Source organism: Kogia breviceps, chromosome 9 (assembly GCF_026419965.1).
Source record: "Kogia breviceps isolate mKogBre1 chromosome 9, mKogBre1 haplotype 1, whole genome shotgun sequence".
In the NCBI taxonomy this organism is placed as follows: domain Eukaryota; kingdom Metazoa; phylum Chordata; class Mammalia; order Artiodactyla; family Physeteridae; genus Kogia; species Kogia breviceps.
Window position 1 is genome coordinate 31,788,793 of NC_081318.1, and position 18,667 is coordinate 31,807,459.

Here is an 18,667-nt window from a genome sequence, read left to right on the forward strand (position 1 = left end):
GCAGAAGGAAAAAACCATAAAGATCAGATCAGAAATAAATGAAAAAGAAATGAAGGAGATGATAGCAAAGATCAGTAAAACTAAAAGCTGGTTCTTTGAGAAGATAAACAAAATTGATAAACCAGTAGCCAGACTCATCAAGAAAAAAGGGAGAAGAAGACTCAAATCAATACAATTAGAAATGAAAAAGAAGAAGTAACAACTGACACTGCAGAAATACAAAGGATCATGAGAGAGTCCTACAAGCAACTATATGCCAATAAAATGGACAACCTGGAAGAAATGGAAAAATTTTTAGAAAGCACAATCTTCTGAGACTGAACCAGAAAGAAAGAGAAAATATAAACATATCTATGGGGCTTCCCTGGTGGTGCAGTGGTTGAGAGTCCGCCTGCCGATGCAGGGGACACGGGTTCGTGCCCCGGTCCGGGAAGATCCCACATGCCACGGAGCAGCTGGGCCCGTGAGCCATGGTCACTGAGCCTGCGCATCCAGAGCCTGTGCTCCACAATGGGTGAGGCCACAACAGTGAGAGGCCCGCGTACCATAAAAAAAAAAAAACATATCTATGACAAGCACTGAAATTGAAACTGTGATTAAAAATCTTCAAACAAACAAAAGCCCAAGACCAGATGGCTTCACAGGCGAATTCTATCAAACATTTAGAGAAGAGCTAACACCTATCCTTCTCAAACTCTTCCAAAATATAGCAGAGGGAGGAACACTTTGAAACTCATTCTACGAGGCCACCATCACCCTGATACCAAAACCAGACAAAGATGTCACAAAGAAAGAAAACTAAAAGTCAATATCACTGATGAACTTAGATGCAAAATCCTCAATAAAATACTAGCAAACAGAATCGAACAGCACATTAAAAGGATCACACACCATGACCAAGTGGGGTTTATCCCAGGAATGCAAGGATTCTTCAATATATGCAAATCAATCAATGTAATACAACATATTAACAAACTGAAGGAGAAAAACCATAAGATCATCTCAATAGGTGCAGAAAAAGCTTTTAACAAAATTCAACACCCATTTATGATAAAACACTCCAGGAAGTAGGCATAGAGGAAACTTACCTTAACATAATAAAGGCTATATATGGCAAACCCAGAGCCAACATCATTCTCAATGATGAAAAAATGAAACCATTTCCACTAAGATGAGGAACAAGACCAGTTTGCCCACTCTCCCCACTATTATTCAACATAGTTTTGGAAGTCCTAGCCACATAAATCAGAGAAGAAAAAGAAATAAAAGGAATCCAAATGGGAAAAGAAATAAAACTGTCACTGTTTGCAGATGACATGATACTATACATAGTGAATCCTAATGATGCTACCAGAAAATTGCTAGAACTAATCAGTGAATTTGGTAAAGGAGCAGGATACAAAATTAATGCACAGAAATCTCTTGCATTCCTATGAACTAATGGTGAAAAATCTGAAAGAGAAAATAAGGAAACACTCCCATTTACCATTGCAACAAAAAGAATAAAATACCTAGGAACAAACCTACCAAAGGAAACAAAAGACCTATATGCAGAAAACTATAAGACACTGATGAAAGAAATTAAAGATGATACAAACAGATGGAGAGATATACCATGTTCTTGGATTGGAAGAATCAACATTGTGAAAATGAGTATACTACTCAAAGCAATCTACTGCTTCAATGCAATCCCTATCAAACTACCACTGGCATTTTTCACAGAACTAGAACAAAAAATTTCACAATTTGTATGAAAACACAAAAGATCCCAAATAGCCAAAGAACTCTTGAGAAAGAAAAATGGAGCTGGAGGAATCAGGCTCCCAGACTTCAGACTATACTACAAAGCTACAATAATCAAGACAGTATGGTACTTGCAGAAATACAGAAATATAGATCAATGGAACAGGATAGAAAGCCCAGAGATAAACCCACACACATATGGTCAACCTTATCTTTGGTAACGGAGGCAAGAATATACAGTGGAAAAAAGACAGCTTCCTCAATAAGTAGTGCTGGGAAAACTGGACAGCTACATGTAAAAGCATGAAATTAGAACACTCCCTAACACAAAAATAAATTCAAAATGGAATAAAGACCTAAATGTAAGGCCAGACACTATCAAACTCTTAGAGGAAAACATAGGCAGCATACTGTATGACATCAATCACAGCAAGATCCTTTTTGACCCAGCTCCTAGAGTAATGGAAATAAAAACAAAAATAAACAAATGGGACCTAATGAAACTTAAAAGCTTTCCCACAGCAAAGGAAACCATAAACAAGACAAAAAGACAACCCTCAGAATGGGAGAAAATATTTGCAAACAAAGCAACTGACAAAGGATTAATCTCCAAAATATACAAGCAGCTCATGCAGCTCAATAACGAAAAAACAACCAACCCAATCCAAAAATGGGCAGAAGACCTAAATCAACATTTCTCCAAAGAAGATATACAGATTGCCAAAAAACACATGAAAGGATGCTCAACATCACTAAGTATTAGAGAAATGCAAATCAAAACTACAATGAGGTATCACCTCACACTGATCAGAATGGCCATCATGAAAAAAATCTACAAACAGTAAATGCTGGAGAGGGTGTGGAGAAAAGGGAACCCTCTTGCACTGTTGGTGGGAATGTAACTTGATACAGCCACTATGGAGAACAGTGTGGAGGTTCCTTAAAAAACTAAAATTAGAAGTACCATACGACCCAGCAATCCCTCTACTGGGCACATACCCTGAGAAAACCAAAATTCAAATGGAGTCATGTACCACAATGTTCATTGCAGCTCTATTTACAATAGCTAGGATATGGAAGCAACCCAAGTGTCCACTGACAGATGAAAGGATAAAGAACATGTGACACATATATACAATGGAATACTACTCAGCCATAAAAAGAAATGAAATTGAATTTTTTGTAGTGAGGTGTATGGACCTAGAGACTCTCATACAGAGTGAAGTAAGTCAGAAAGAGAAAAACAAATACTGAATGCTAACACATATATATGGAATCTAGAAAAAAAATGGTTCTGAAGAGCCTAGGGACAGGACAGGAATAAAGATGCAGACGTAGATAATGGACTTGAGGACATGGGGAGGGAGAAGGGTAAACTGGGACGAAGTGAGAGAGTGACATGGGCTTATAAATAGTACCAAATGTAAAATAGATAGCTTGTGGGAAGCAGCCTCATAGCACAGAGAGGTCAGCTCAGTGCTTTGTGTCCACCTAGAGGGTTGATATATGGAGGGTGGGAGGGAGACGCAAGATGGAGGAGATATGAGGATATATGTATATGTATAATTGATTCACTTTTTATACAGCAGAAACTAACACACCATTGTAAAGCAATTATACTCCAATAAAGATGTTAAAATAAATAAAGCCTATGTGACAATTAAACTTTTATAAAATCTTACAGGCTGTCTGTATGCCCCAAGGAACATAGGAAATCAGACACAAATTCAATAAAATAAAATATCTATGGAAGCTTCAGCTTTTTAAGGAAGTATTGAGCAATTATAGTCCTGTGGTATTTTATACAAAATCTGAAAACAAGACTAATCTATCATCTTGAGTAGACATGAAACATTACAAAAGTTACAATATCACTCAACCTTCAAGATGGTCTTATAAAGATTTTTACTCAGAATACTTGGCATCCTTTTAAATGAGTCACCCTGGTTTAAAAACACAAAATGTCTTAAGAATATACAGATTGCCTCCATTCCAAGTTTTAGATTTAACTGTTTTTTTTTTGTTTTTTTTTTTTTGGTGGTACGCGGGCCTCTCACTGTTGTGGCCTCTCCCGTTGCGGAGCGCAGGCTCCGGACGCACAGGCTCAGCGGCCATGGCTCACGGGCCCAGCCGCTCCACGGCATGTGGGATCTTCCCGGACCGGGGCACGAACCCGTATCCCCTGCATCGGCATGCGGATTCTCAACCACTGCGCCACCAGGGAAGCCCCTAGATTTAACTGTTCTTAATTCCAGAGAATTAAGAATATGGAATATTGGAATATGCCACAAACGATGTCCTTGTTATGACCCTTTACCAAATGTGTACACATATAATGTAAGTGCTTCAATGTCAATATGAATGTTTTTCATCTAATATCAAATACAAAAAACATTCTATTTTTTGAAATAGTTGAATGCAAAATGTATATTTACAGAAATCTTAGAGAAACACTTTAAAACCAAGTATAGTATTCCATTTCTCAAAATTCCACAACTTTTATTAATGTATCACATTACCAAGTGAAGACTTTATACTCTAAGAATAAATACTTACACTTTTAAACTTTTTAAAGTTAAAACTTTAAAAAGTTTAAACTTTTAACTCTTTTTAACTCATAGTACTTATAAGAAATCTAAATCCCTGTGAGGTCTAGTGCTGGTTTCTAGAGTTTCAGGCAAGCTGGTGTCCTACTGTTTCATTCAAGTTCTGTTTTCTCCCAGACTCTCACTCTCTTATATACCAGTGAAAGTATGGTCAGCAGAGGTTGTGGACAGGTGAAGAATTGTCAGATCCCAGAAATCTCTAACTGAACTTTAGCAAAAGGCATGACTCAGATGGGTGTGAAGAGTCAGTAATCTGGAAGCTGAAATGAGAGGTGTTATCAGCTACACAGGGTGCAGGACCAGAACATAGCTGCAGTTTTGAATTACATCTCATCGTGAGAATACCCCTCTTATCAACAGACCTGGGCTCTTGATAACTTAGAATTCAGGGTGAGTGGAGAAGTAACCAAGGAAACTACCTCATACTAGATCATTACATTATTTTCACTGTAGGCCGGGCACTCTAGATCTAATCTGGGTTTGAGTAGTATGACTGAAAGTGTTCATTTGGAATTGAGCCTTCACCTACAAGGCAACCTACAGATCTGAGGGACTTTTTAAATAAAAACCATAAAAGTAATTTAACTTTATACCTAGGAGAGATATTAGACATCTTCAATTCACTTTCAAACTCATTAGGCACAGAACTCAAAATAAAAACATAAATATTAGCTAAATAAGCAAAGCACATTAACAGGGAGCTCCTCTGGTTTAGTAAGAAATAGTCTTCAATGGGGCTTTGCAGATCTTGGTTTTAAAAACATCTATCTAGTAATTGTTCTTATTTGACAAGATGAAGAGATTTAGGGTCAAGGTCATAAAAATGCAGAGAAGGCCTCAAATTCAGATTTTTATTCCAAAAACAATGTTATTCCTACTGGGCCACTATGGCCTTCAGAACAACCTGCTCATTAACTGTCATGGTGTTTCTCCCATTCTCTCTTAACCAGAAATTTCCACTTTTATTATCATTATTTTTACTAGAAAACATATTTAGAATATTAGTTCCATAAAGCCATTATTTATATGTACATATACTTACATGAGGCATCAGGGACATTTGCACAATGCTTCTAAAATGAGTTTATGCAGCCCTCAATAAAACACTATAATTCACCTTTTAAAAAATTCAAATAACACAAAGCAGAAGTCTCCCATAACCGTTCTCACTCTACCTACTTCCTCTGCCCAAATCTCATCTCCTCTTCAGAAATAGTGTTTTAAGTTTAGTATGTATCCTCTCAGATTTTATCCCATTCTCAGTCTTTCTACATAAATATTCAAATAGAATACAGAGTTTGAGACTTTTTAAATTCAGCTTGATTAAGGTATAATATACAAAAAATTTAAGGGTACAGTTTTATGAGTTTTTTCAAATATATAGTCATATAACTGCCACCATAAACATACTAAATAACATTTCTATCACTCTAAAAATTTCCCTCCTATCCCTTTACAATCAATCCCCCTTCCTCCAGTCCCCATATGAAACCCCTGGTAACTACTCATTTGCTTTCTTTGGCTATAACTTTGCCTTTCTAGAATTTCATATAAAAGGAGTCACTTGATATATAGTCTTTTTGTATCTGGTTTCTTTGACTTAGCAGGACACTTTTGAGATTCATCCATGTTTTTACATGTATAAGTAATTTCATTTCTTTTATTAATAAGAGATATTTTATTGCTGAATAATATCTTTAAATTATATTTATCTATGTATGTATATATTTATGTATTCATTCATCAAAAAATATTAATTCAGCACTTACTATGGCTAGGCAGGGTTCTAGGTGATGAAGATACATCAGCAAATAAAACAAAAATACCTGACCTTATGGATCATACATGGCTAGTGGAAGAGGTCAATGAAAAAACTTAAAATACAAGGTACAACAGACAATATTAAGTGCTAAAGAGAAAAATCAGGCAAGGAAGAGGAACAGAAAATGTCAGCATGGAGAGGGGGTGCAATTGTTGGAAGAGTAGCCAGGGAAGCTCTCACTGATAAGATGACAAACACCTGAAGGAAGTGAGACCAAGCCATGTGGATATCTGGGTGGGGAAGCACTCCAGGCAAAGGACCCAGCAAGTCCAAAGGCCCTAACTGCATGTCTGGCATTTCTGTGGACACTAAAAAGGCCAGGGTAACTGGAGATGAATGAAAGGGCGAGTTGTAGGAGCTAAGATCAGAGAGATAACAGGGAGGGGGGTGAAGGTTGTGTAGGGTTGTATGAGCCTTTGGAAGGACTTTGGCTTTTACCCCTAATGAGATGGAAAGCCAGTGGATGTTGTTAAGACAAGGAAGGACATCACTTGACATAGCATTTTAGAGGATCATTCTGGCTAATGTGTGGAGAATAAATTGGAAAGGTTAAAAGACAGAAAACTACCTGGGAGGCCACTGCAGTAATTCTCATTAAGATATGATGGTGGCTTTGACTACATTGGTACCTTTGAATGTGGCAAGAAATGGCTGGATTTTAAATGTGTTTTGAAGGTAGAACCAAAAAGATTTGCTGTTGAATGAGATGAAGGATGTGAAAGAATGACAGTAGTCAAGAATGACTCTACGGGTTCTGGCCTAAACAACTGAATGAAAGGATTTGGCATTTATAGAAAGAGAAGAGCAGATCTGAGGAGGAATAACAGGAGCGCAGTATGTGGATGTTTGAGATTCCTAAGCAGTGATGGGGTGGAGCTAGTGGCTCTCACAAGCCCATTGTTAAATTTTCAGGAATTATTCGAGCCACTTGGCATCACATTGGTAGTTGGAAATCAGGGATCCTCTTCCCTTCTCCCCACCCTCACTCAAGAGCCTGTTATATAACATTTAACAGCACACCACAGCCTGTTAGATATACAAGTGATAGTGTAGGCATTTGTATATATATGAGTCTAGAGTTCAGGGGAGAGGTCTAGCTGGAGATTAAAAGTTGGAAGGCATTGGAATACAGTTGCAGATGATCTCTCTTCATCAGGCAAGTGAGGATTAAGAGAGAGACAGAGAGAGAATTATTTTGAGGTCTGAGCCCTCAAATATTTACCAATCAGGAAGATGAAGAGAAACCAGCAAAGGAGTCTGAAAAGAACTGTCCACAGAAGTAGAAGAAATGCCAAGTGAACCAAGTGTTCTGAAAGACAAGACGATATTTCAAATACTACTGATAGGAAAGTAAGAGACTTGGCTGAGATGCCTGCCAGGTACGACTGAGAATTGACCGCTGAATAAAGTCGTGCTGAGGTTATTGATGACCTTGTAAAGAAATTGAGAGGAGTCGTGTAGGATAAAAGTCAGATAAATTATTGAATAGATAACTCTGATTTTATTAAAAGAGGAGGTAAAACTATGATCAAGTTGACACAGATCCTCTAACCATAGTTTCCAGTTGCCCCTATTACAACGAAAGATGACGCTTTATATACCCTATGACCTGAAAACTCCCCACAAGATTTTAAGGTAGGCACATGTAGTACATATTTTCTGTTATTAATGCCAAATACATAACCTCTTCACTTCTTAACATATAAAATTAATTTTGTTTTTGCAGTAAGTGGTTGTTGATGAGCTTTTTGAAGATCCTCTACAACTGAAAAAAATTTTTCATAGGAGATCCACATTAAAAAGTTAATTGTTTCACTCTTTCAAAGTCTTAAAATCTTAATAATCACTGTTCTGGGAAGTCACCTCTACTCTTTTCCTATTAGTGCATTAGGAATATGGCAAATCTTAGTGGCTGGGGACAGTATACACCAAAGGAGAAAAACCATAGCATGGGGAAAGGGTGAAGTGCCCAGTGGAGATTAAGGCAGTGAGAGGAGTGCAGGGAATTGGGAAGGACACAAATGCCCTCAGATATCCAGGTGAACATTTCTAAAACTAAGAAGCTGAACGTTGGGGGTATGACCCTCTGCCAGTGGCTGCCAGACCTCTCCACTATGGGAAACTCAGAGTGACAACCAGTGGGGTAGTCCAGACAAGTCCTGTTTCTGGTTAGAGACCCCAGTGGCCCCAGCTTCCCCTCCATGCTGCCCTTCATCTCTGCTCACCTGTGTTCTCTGTCCCGCATGTTTACATCATGTTTCTTGAGCTGAAGATACTCCTTCACCTTCTCTAAATCCCCGACCGAGGCAGCTTTGTGAAGTTTCTTTAAATCCTTATCTCTAAGGTTGTAGCCTGGCTGGGCTGGAGGACCGATACTGGCTGACCCTCCTATGGGCAGGTGTGAGCAAGAACTGTGGGGCTCATCCTTCCTTCTCCGTAATGTGAAAAGCTTCTTCATGGCGGCACAGGAAGCAGTCCTTCAGTCGGACCAGGATGTCCCTGGAGCTCCTAACTGCCCCACATGCCTCTCCATCTTGGCCCTCTGGCTCGCGGGCCCCTCTGGCCAGGTAGGTCCTCCCCGCAGTGCTGGAGTCAAAGCCGGCTAGAGACCGGAAGTGGACCAAAGATCAGAACCTGTGTGGGCGGCTTTTCCCAGTTTCCTAGCAACGCCCAGGGCCTCTGGCACCCGAGGTTGGGACCCAGCCCCCGGGGTTGCCCAGATCCAGATTCTTCACTCAAGATCTTAGATTAACTGCTAACACTCTCAGTCTTCCTATTAGATCCAGCATCTTTGGGTAGAAATCTATCAACTTTCTTACAAATACCCCTTTCCCTTCAAGGATAGTCTTAGTAGCTTGAACTCTTGCAAACCAAGATTTACCTTCCTCCTGGTGGAGGTGAACCTCCTCCAGTGATCTTGCCTCCAGCCTACTCCCTGCCTCTCACCAACATGGTGCACAAGGCGCAACTCGCTTTTAACAATAACTGAGATCCCTTCATAATCTCAATTTCAAACATACTTTTGAATACCATCTCTCCTATTTTAGCTCACTCTCTCATCACAAAACTCCAAAAATCCTTCTAACTCACTGCACCTACAGTCCATTAATTCTGCCACATTTCACTGACCTTGACCACCCCACTCTGTGTTCTCACTTCCCTACTTAAGTAGGTTAAATTCCAAGGTTAATCATTATCTCTCTCATGCATATACCTTCAGCATGTTTGCCCCTATTCCTTTCCTTACTTGTCTACCTAAACCACAGAGCTGGTTAAATCTAAAACTCCCATCTAAACATGTCTGCCCTAAGCCACTGGTTGTGACTAAAGGAAAAAACAAATCCATGCTGTCTTTTCTCACTTTCAGTTCATGAAAACCCACCTGAAATGGATTGGTATGCTTCCCAGCAATCCTTAGATACTTGTCTGATCCATTCACACTTATACTTTCCTTGAACACTTCATATATTCTCTCTCTTCAAACTCATTCTCAGCTGATGACTTAGCTTCCTGATCCATTGAGAAAAGTGCGTTAATCAGAGGAGAAATTCTGCAGGCTACCAGGACATCTACCCACCTACCGACACCTTGCCAGAAAATATTTTACCTTCTCTCTTGTTCATGTTGATATCCATGTTCTAGCAAAGGCCAGCACTTCGCTTACATACTAGAAGCCCATCCTCTGTATTGCTTCAGCAACCCCCCTCCCCTGCTTTCTCATGTGTCTATAAAGTTTCACTCTCCGATGACATTCTTATTAACATAAATACATGCTAGTGTTTGTCCATCCTAAAACAAACAAACAAACTGACCCACCTCCCCCTGCAACCATTGCCTCATTTCTCTCCTTTACAGCAAAAAGACTTAGAATTGTCTATAATGTTGTAATCTCTGTCTACATTCTTCTTCTGTTCTCACTTAAGTTCCCATCATTACCCTGTTTTCCCATTTATCTCAATCCACACTGCTTTAAGTATGATTGACCATGATCTCCAATTGCCATTTCTCAGTTTTCATGTTAATCATGTTAATCTATTGCTTGCTCCTTAAAACACTTTCTTCACTTGGCTTCCAAGACATAATGCTTCCCTGGTTTCATTCCTTCCCTCCTAACCATTCCTCTTCAGTCTATTTCACTAACTCCTCTTTATCTCCAATAATGGAGAGCCCCAAGATCAGTCCATCATTAGCTTCATTTTCCCCCCAAATCCTTGGAGTCATCCTGGAGTCTTATCTTTTACACCTACATTTAAACTGCCAGCAAATTCTGTCAATTCTAACTACAGAATATATCCAGAATCCATTTGATTTCTTCCCCTATCCATACTCCCTTCTGGGTGATCTCATTCAGTCCCATGGCCTTAATACCATCTATGCAATGACAACTCCAAATCTGGAAGTTACAGTCTGGTTCCCTTCCCTGAACTCCGGACTGGTATATCCAGTTGTCTATAGACTCTATACATCTCGTGCATAACATGTCTCAGCTGACCTCCAGACATTCCAATCTGTCACTGTATTTCTTACTTAAGAGCAGGTAACTCCATTCTTCATGTTGCTCAGGTCAAAAGTTTTAGTGTCATGCTTGACTTCCTTCTTTTTCAAAGGCCACGTCTAATCAGTTAGCAAAACCTGCATGCAGTACTTCCAAATACATACAGAATTTGACCACTGATATCACTGTAGTCCAGGCCAACACCATCTCTCTCGTTTGCATTACTTGACCAAGAAAAATTAGCTGTGTTAGAACTGGGACAAGAACTGATAAGCTTTAGGACTTCAGGACTCCTCCTGTCATATCACACTACCTCTGGTTAATTTTATGAGCTGCACTGCTTTCAATTCATGATGACCTGAGAATAATTTTTCACTTATGTGCTAATATAAAGCTAGTACAGCTCAGAAATTTGAAATGTATAGATAATTATATGCTAATTTTATACAATTATTATTAATAGAATAATGAGTTGCTGTCTCTTCTATTATCAGACACATGAGTATTATGTAATATGGTTAGTACCTTATATGAGTATTAAAATAGCAATGTTATTTATCACATTTTTTCCTAAATAACAATTCCCATGTAATTTCTCAGGAAAAATAATAAAAGAGATCCCAATATGCTTCATCTCAAACATATGCAGTTAAAACTTCTCAGTGGATTTTCTGTTGGTGTTCCTGACAAAGATACAGAAAGTAGGCTTATGAAAGTTTTGATAATGAAAGAGCTATTTAAAGATCAATATGTAAATTTCATTGCTAGTTTTTCTTTCTTGAAATTCTAAATTTGTGGTTATTTAAGAAGGTAATTTTTAAAGTCTAAAATAATAATGTCTGAAGGGAAATTTCTTTAGTTTCAAAAGTTTACTAAGTTCATTAAACCCATATGGTGCCTTTGTACAAATTAGGAAGTACTCGTGTATGTCATTTGTTTCTCTATAATTACAAATAAGTTGGACTTGTTATAAAATGGGTTTATTATTTTTACAACAAATTATTTCTAATAAATGATTATTAAGTCATAATCATTTATCATAAAAGGCATAGTGATTTATTCATAAGAAAAGTGCCTGTTTTTAAACTGGGACTTTAAACAAACAGAAAACAATACAAACTGCAATAAGAAATGTCAGGTTTAGGGCTTCCCTGGTGGCGCAGTGGTTAAGAATCCGCCTGCCAATGCAGGGGACATGGGTTTGAGCCCTGGTCTGGGAAGATCCCACATGCCACGGAGCAACTGAGCCCGTGTGCCACAACTACTGAAGCCCGCGTGCCTAGAGCCCTGCTCCACAACAAGAGAAGCCACCGCAATGAGAAGCCCGTGCACCACAACGAAGAGCAGGCCCTGCTCACTGCAACTAGAGAAAGCCCATGCGCAGCAACAAAGACCCAACGCAGCCCCCCCCCCAAAAAAAAAAAAAGAAAGAAATATCAGGTTTAGATGGTGTACACTAATACCAGTAAGATATTATATTTTAATTTACTTTTGCGATCAATACAGAAATTATTAAAGCAATTCTTTATTGAGAATCACAAGTTATATGTGGCTGCATTAACAATTATCGACTTTTCTCTTTCATAATTTGAAGAGAATGTTTTGTTCCCCTTAGAACAAAATACTTTTCTACTGTTTGTTGGCTAATCATCATGATTTACTTCTTAATCAATTTAGACTGCCATAACAAATTACCATAGACTAGGTAGCTTAAACAATAAACATTTTTTATCACAATTGCAGAGGCTGGAAGTCTGAGATCAAGGTGCCTGCATGGTTGGGTTCTTGGTGAGGGCCCTCTTCCTGGTTTACTTGCTATGTCCTCATATGGCTGAAAGAGCTAGCTGTCTCTGACCCTTTCTTATAAAGACACTAATCCCATTCAGGAGGGCTCCCATGACTCAATTACTTCCCAAAGGCCCCACCTCCAAATATCATCACATTGGAATTAGGGTTTCAACACATGAATTTTGGAGGGACACAAGCATCCAGTCCATAACATTTACTAATTTTGTTAGAACAAGATACTTTATTGCCATCAGCCAGAAGAGTTATGTTTGTATAATAAATGTACAAATAGCCCATCTCTGGACCTAACTCAAAGTTTTCATAGAAGTACAAAAATATGTCACAAAGACAAAAATGCTACAATGAAAATGGTGCCTCTTCGAGGTGGTAACTTGTGCAGTGCATGACCTGAACAACTGTATGAAGCCACCATTAGTTTAGTCTCAATTTTGTAGATCTCCTATACATCAGGCATTTTACTAGGTGTCAAAAATACAAGTATGAAATAGATGTAGTTCTGATTGTCATGGTACTCACTATAGAGTTAATTTCTATAGTTTTTCAAAAATTTTTTCTAAGGAAAACATAATTTTCATTCATTCACTTATTCACTCAACAAATAATTCTTGTGTCTTTTAAGTATACTGGTATTGCTCTAATATTGGAGCATAAAAAAGTATTTTTCTTACCTCAATATACACTTAAAATTATTTGTGTTGTATTTCCATATGTTTCTACTTTGCGGGTAATATCTACATTGTCTAAGTTTGATCTTTATATTCAATTTTCAAGGCAGCTAAGTCATGGGACAACATTCTGTAATAGAAAGATCAGTGGATAGCTTTTTAAATGGTTTTTTAAAATGCCAAGTTAATGGAAAAGGTTTTCTTTGTCCTTTGGCATAGGGCTCATCATAATGCCTTGCAAGCTGACAAAGCATGATGATGGAAAGGATTTAGAAAGTGACATCACACTGCACTGACTCTTTGGACCATCCTGCTACCTAAGAGTACAGCCTCTCTAGCACCAAAAAGAATCTCAAGAGGTCACCACTTAAAAACTAGAATCACAAACTCTTTCATTATTATCTCTTTATTGGAAAGAGATTCAATATCGACGATAAATACTGTTTCGAATGCTCCTCACTCGTCCTCTTCCCTTGATAGATGAACCTGGATAATCCGTGCCACACAATCTAGTTTCTACAACTAGTTTCTCTAGCATGAAAAGTACTTTTTAAAAATGACACCTTTTTGTCTTACATGGTGCAAATAAGAATTTCTTCCACTAGAGAGGGACACCTGGTAACTTACTCTGGTAGCCTGAATATGTTGATATCAATTGCTATTTGCATATCTGGCAGGTTCCCCTCTGGCAGATTGCCACCACCTCCTCAATGATTCCTCTTAAACTTACCTCATTGGGTATAACCTCCAATGAGATTTAGTTCAGAGTAGGTAAGTTCTTAACATGGGACATTTTATTTGTTCTTCCAAGAGAGAGAAAACACCAAATAACCAAATTTGCAGAATTCAATTCACAAGGTAGATAAAATGGCTAGGGATAAATGAGTTTACTAGCATTGTTCTGAGAAGAAAAATAAAAAGTAAATACATGGGTGTCTTTTGCACTCCTCTTCCCTGGCAGCTGGAAAGTTTCTGAAAGGAACATTATCTCTTATCTGTTTTCTGTTACCCACCATATTGCGAGGTATGGTGCCTCTAGGCCTTATGATGGAGGCTTCATGCTATACTGAACAGTCTCTACCTACATTCCCTCCCTAGACTAAAGAATTATAGTGAAGTGTGCTGTCTTCTTACTGCCCATAGGGAAAGAGGTCCAGGAAAATCATCATGCTGTTTAAATTTGTTATTCTGCAATTGTGATACCAACTCTGTGTCATGATGCCATTTTCTGATTTGACAGGGTTAGGTTAGGATTATGATAACTATAATCCACTTCTAGGTATCAAATTTTGTTAAATCATTCTCTGACATATAATGATTGTGATAGTAGGGATGTGAGAGATTTTAATGTACCAATTGCCTAGCAATAGTATAATCAATATTCACTCTGGAATATTCTCCAGGTGTGTTCCAAAGGGATACTTTGTGGCAAAGTATGAGTATTATGTTCTTAATATTATCATGCATTTTTCTATTGCTGATTCAAATTCATTTTACTTTTTAGTAATGGAAGACAGTTCTAAAGAAGACATTAAACAGGTAGGAGTTTATAGATTGATTCATTACTTTTTAAAAAAAAATCTTTATTGGAGTATAATTGCTTTACCATGGTGTGTTAGTTTCTGCTTTATAACAACGTGAATCAGTTATACATATACATATATCCCCATACCTCCTCCCTCTTCCATCTCCCTCCCTCCCACTCTCCCTATCCCAGCACTCTAGGTGGTCACAAAGCACCGAGCTGATCTCCCTGTGCTATGCGGGTGCTTCCCACCAGCTACCTATTTTACGTTTGGTAGTGTATATATGTCCATGCCACTCTCTTTCTCCCAGCTTACCCTTCCCCCTCCCCATATCCTCAAGTCCATTCTCTAGTAGTTCTGCATCTTTATTCCCATCTTGCCCCTAGGTTCTTCATGACCATTTTTTGGTTCTTTTTAGATTCCATATATGTGTTAGCATACGGTATTCGTTTTTCTCTTTCTGACTTACTTCACTCTGTACGACAGACTCTAGGTACATCCACCTCACTACAAATAACTCAATTTCTTTTTTTTTTATGGATGAGTAATATTCCATCGTATATATGTGCCACATGTTCTTTATCCATTTCATCTGTTGATGGACACTTAGGTTGCTTCCATGTCCTAACTATTGTAAATAGAGCTGCAATGAACATTGTGGTACATGACTTTTTGAATTATGGTTTTCTATGGGTATATGCTCAGTAGTGGGATTACTGGGTCGTATGGTAGTTCTATTTTTAGTTTTTTAAGGGAACTCCATACTGTTCTCTATAGTGGCTGTATCAATTTACATTCCCACCAACAATGCAAGAGGGTTCCCTTTTCTCCACACTGTCTCCAGCATTTATTGTTTGTAGATTTTTTGATGATGGCCATTCTGACCGGTGTGACATGATATCTCATTGTAGTTTTGATTTGCATTTCTCTAATGATTAATGATGTTGAGCATTCTTTCATGTGTTTGTTGGCAATCTGTATATCTTCTTTGGAGCAATGTCTATTTAGGTCTTCTGCCCATTTTTGGATTGGGTTGTTTGTTTTTTTGATATTGAGCTGCATGAGCTGCTGGTAGATTTTGGAGATTAATTCTTTATCAGTTGCTTCATTTGCAAATATTTTCTCCCATTCTAAGGGTTGTCTTTTCATCTTGTTTCTGGTTTCCTTTGCTGCACAAAAGCTTTTAAGTTTCATTAGGTCCCATTTGTTTATTTTTATTTTTATTTCCATTTCTTTAGGAGGTGGGTCATAAAGGATCTTGCTGTGATTTAAGTCATAGAGTGTTCTGCCTATGTTTTCCTCTAAGAGTTTGATAGTGTCTGGCCTTACATTTAGGTCTTTAATCCATTTTGAGTTTATTTTTGTGTATGGTGTTAGGGAGTGTTCTAATTTCATACTTTTACATGTATTTGTCCAATTTTTCCAGCACCACTTACTGAAGAGGCTGTCTTTTCTCCATTGTATATTCTTGCCTCCTTTATCAAAGATAAGGTGACCATATGTGTGTGGGTTTATCTCTGGGCTTTCTATCCTGTTCCATTGATCTATATTTCTGTATTTCTGCCAGTACCACACTGTCTTGATTATTGTAGCTTTGTAGTATAGTCTGAAGTCTGGGAGCCTGATTCCTCCAGCTCCATTTTTCTTTCTCAAGATTTCTTTGGCTATTTGGGATCTTTTGTGTTTTCATACAAATTGTGAAATTTTTTGTTCTAGTTCTGTGAAAAATGCCAGTGGTAGTTTGATAGGGATTGCATTGAATCTGTAGATTGCTTTGGGTAGTATAGTCATTTTCACAATGTTGATTCTTCCTATCCAAGAACATGGTATATCTCTCCATCTGTTTGTATCATCTTTATTTCATCAGTGGCTTATAATTTTCTGCATACAGGCCTTTTGTCTCCTTAGGTAGGTTTGTTCCTAGGTAGTTAATTCTTTTTGTTGCAATGGTAAATGGGAGTGTTATCTTAACTTCACTGTCAGATTTTTCATCATTAGTGTAGAGAAATGCAAGAGATTTCTATGCATTAATTTTGTATCCTGCTACTTTACCAAATTCACTGACTAGCTCTAGTAGTTTTCTGGTGGCATCTTTAGGATTCTCTATGTATAATATCATGTCATCTGCAAACAGTGACAGCTTTCCTTCTTTTCCAATTTAGATTTTTTATTTTTCTTCTCTGATTGCTGTGGCTAAAACTTCCAAAACTATGTTGAATAATAGTGGTGAGAGTGGGCAACCTTGTCTTTTTCCTGATCTTAGTGGAAACAGTTTGTTTTTCACCATTGAGGATGATGTCGGCTGTGGGTTTGTCATATATGGCCTTTATTATGTTGAGGTAAGTTTCCTCTATGCCTACTTCCTGGAGTGTTTTATCATAAATGGGTGTTGAATTTTGTTGAAAGCTTTCTCTGCATCTATTGAGGTGATCATATGGTTTTTCTCCTTCAATTCATTACCTTTTAAATAGGGAAATGAAAAGAAATGGAACTAACATTTATTCAGTGTTTTACTCTGGTCTAGATACCATATTATGTGGTTAACTTACATTCTCTGCATAATCATCATATTATGCACATGCAAGGTTGCCATGCTGTCATTTTCTTCTTTTTATTAATTACAAAATTGCTGTTCAGGGAGATTGATTAATTGGCCCAAGATCCCACAGTTAAGAAGTGGCTGAACCATTATTTAATTCCAAGCCTGCTAGGCTCCCAAATCCATTCCTCTCCCCATAGCATCTTTGCATTAATAGTACCCAGATACAGGATCAAGTTAAGAGATACTTTGTGAAATCTGATTTAGCTATATGTTTGCTTATTAAATTTTTTTCCCTGAGAAACCTGATTGCACCTAGAGTTTGTCCATTCTGTGTCATAGATAAAGTAGTAATCAATACTTTGTTTTCATAAATGACAATGTGTTTCATCCCCTGAGATGTCTCTTACCCCCAACCCCTGTTCCTGGATTCTTTTCCTTTCAACATACTTCAAATATAGTAACAAGTTGGTACCATTTTCATTATATGGTATTTGTAAAGCCAGCATATGGGGAAAAGAAAACTAAAAACAAAATGTTTACAGTATAATTGAAAATCACCCTTATGATAAGACAGAAGAAGCCACATCACACAGCTAAAGGAGCACCAGAGTAGAAATAGTAGGATGGGATTTTGATCCTAGTTTTACCAATACTTGACCTGTGTCACTTCTGGTAAGTAATACATTTATAAAATAAAAGGATGTTTAAAAAAGAAAGATGTACAAAAAAGATGGAAGTAAAAGGGCGTAACAAAAAATCAGTACAAACATTGGATGCTTTTTAAACGCTAAACCTAAGAAAAGATCTGAAAGATGTCTTAAAGAATAGTCCTCTCCTTCTCCATTCACCAAATGATGATAGTAGGCAGCAGATGGTATACTGTTAACTAATGATAGAAGACCGCTGGTGAAGTCCTAGTTTGCCTTTATCCTTAGTGTTATGCAACCTACATAGATTCTGCAATCCTAAAACAGAAAAAAAGGTAGGGAAATGATTCATATGAATTATACCCACTTAAAAAGTCAGTTTCTAGTTACTTTAAATGAATTCAAGCCCCATAAGTTATCATAGAGTTCTGAAAGAACTTGATGAAACAACTCATGACCTTAGACAGTAAATTTCTGAGTCAAGATGGTTTGCTTGAGACGCTACATAGATAGATATAAGCTTCTCAAGGACAAGAGACTTGTTAATATTGTTCCCTGGTATATCCACAGCTTTGAGCAATTATCTAGCATGCATTAATAGCTTGACACAAGTCCCTGAAGAAATTCCAAAATCTATTTTTTAAAGTCTGTGGACACAGAAAAGAAAGCAGTGATCACTAGGAGGCAGCATCAATGCACAAAGACCAGCTATGCTCGTGTCATGTAGCTTCCCCATTACAGAGAGGAGTGAAGATCACATCAAGCATTTCACCAAATTCACACGAATAATCCCTGTAAACAAGATGGAGGAT

At 37.8% G+C, this 18,667-nt stretch overlaps 1 protein-coding gene across 1 annotated transcript in view; it reads right to left on the minus strand.

Annotated features, from left to right (window-relative positions):
• ANKRD7 (ankyrin repeat domain 7) overlaps positions 1-8,629 on the minus strand; it is a 38,547-nt gene extending 29,918 nt beyond the window's left edge. The window contains 2 exon segments of the mRNA XM_059073965.2: positions 8,397-8,532; positions 8,584-8,629. Coding sequence (XP_058929948.2) covers positions 8,397-8,532; positions 8,584-8,629 — 182 coding nt within the window.
• Positions 8,630-18,667: the final 10,038 nt, after the last annotated feature.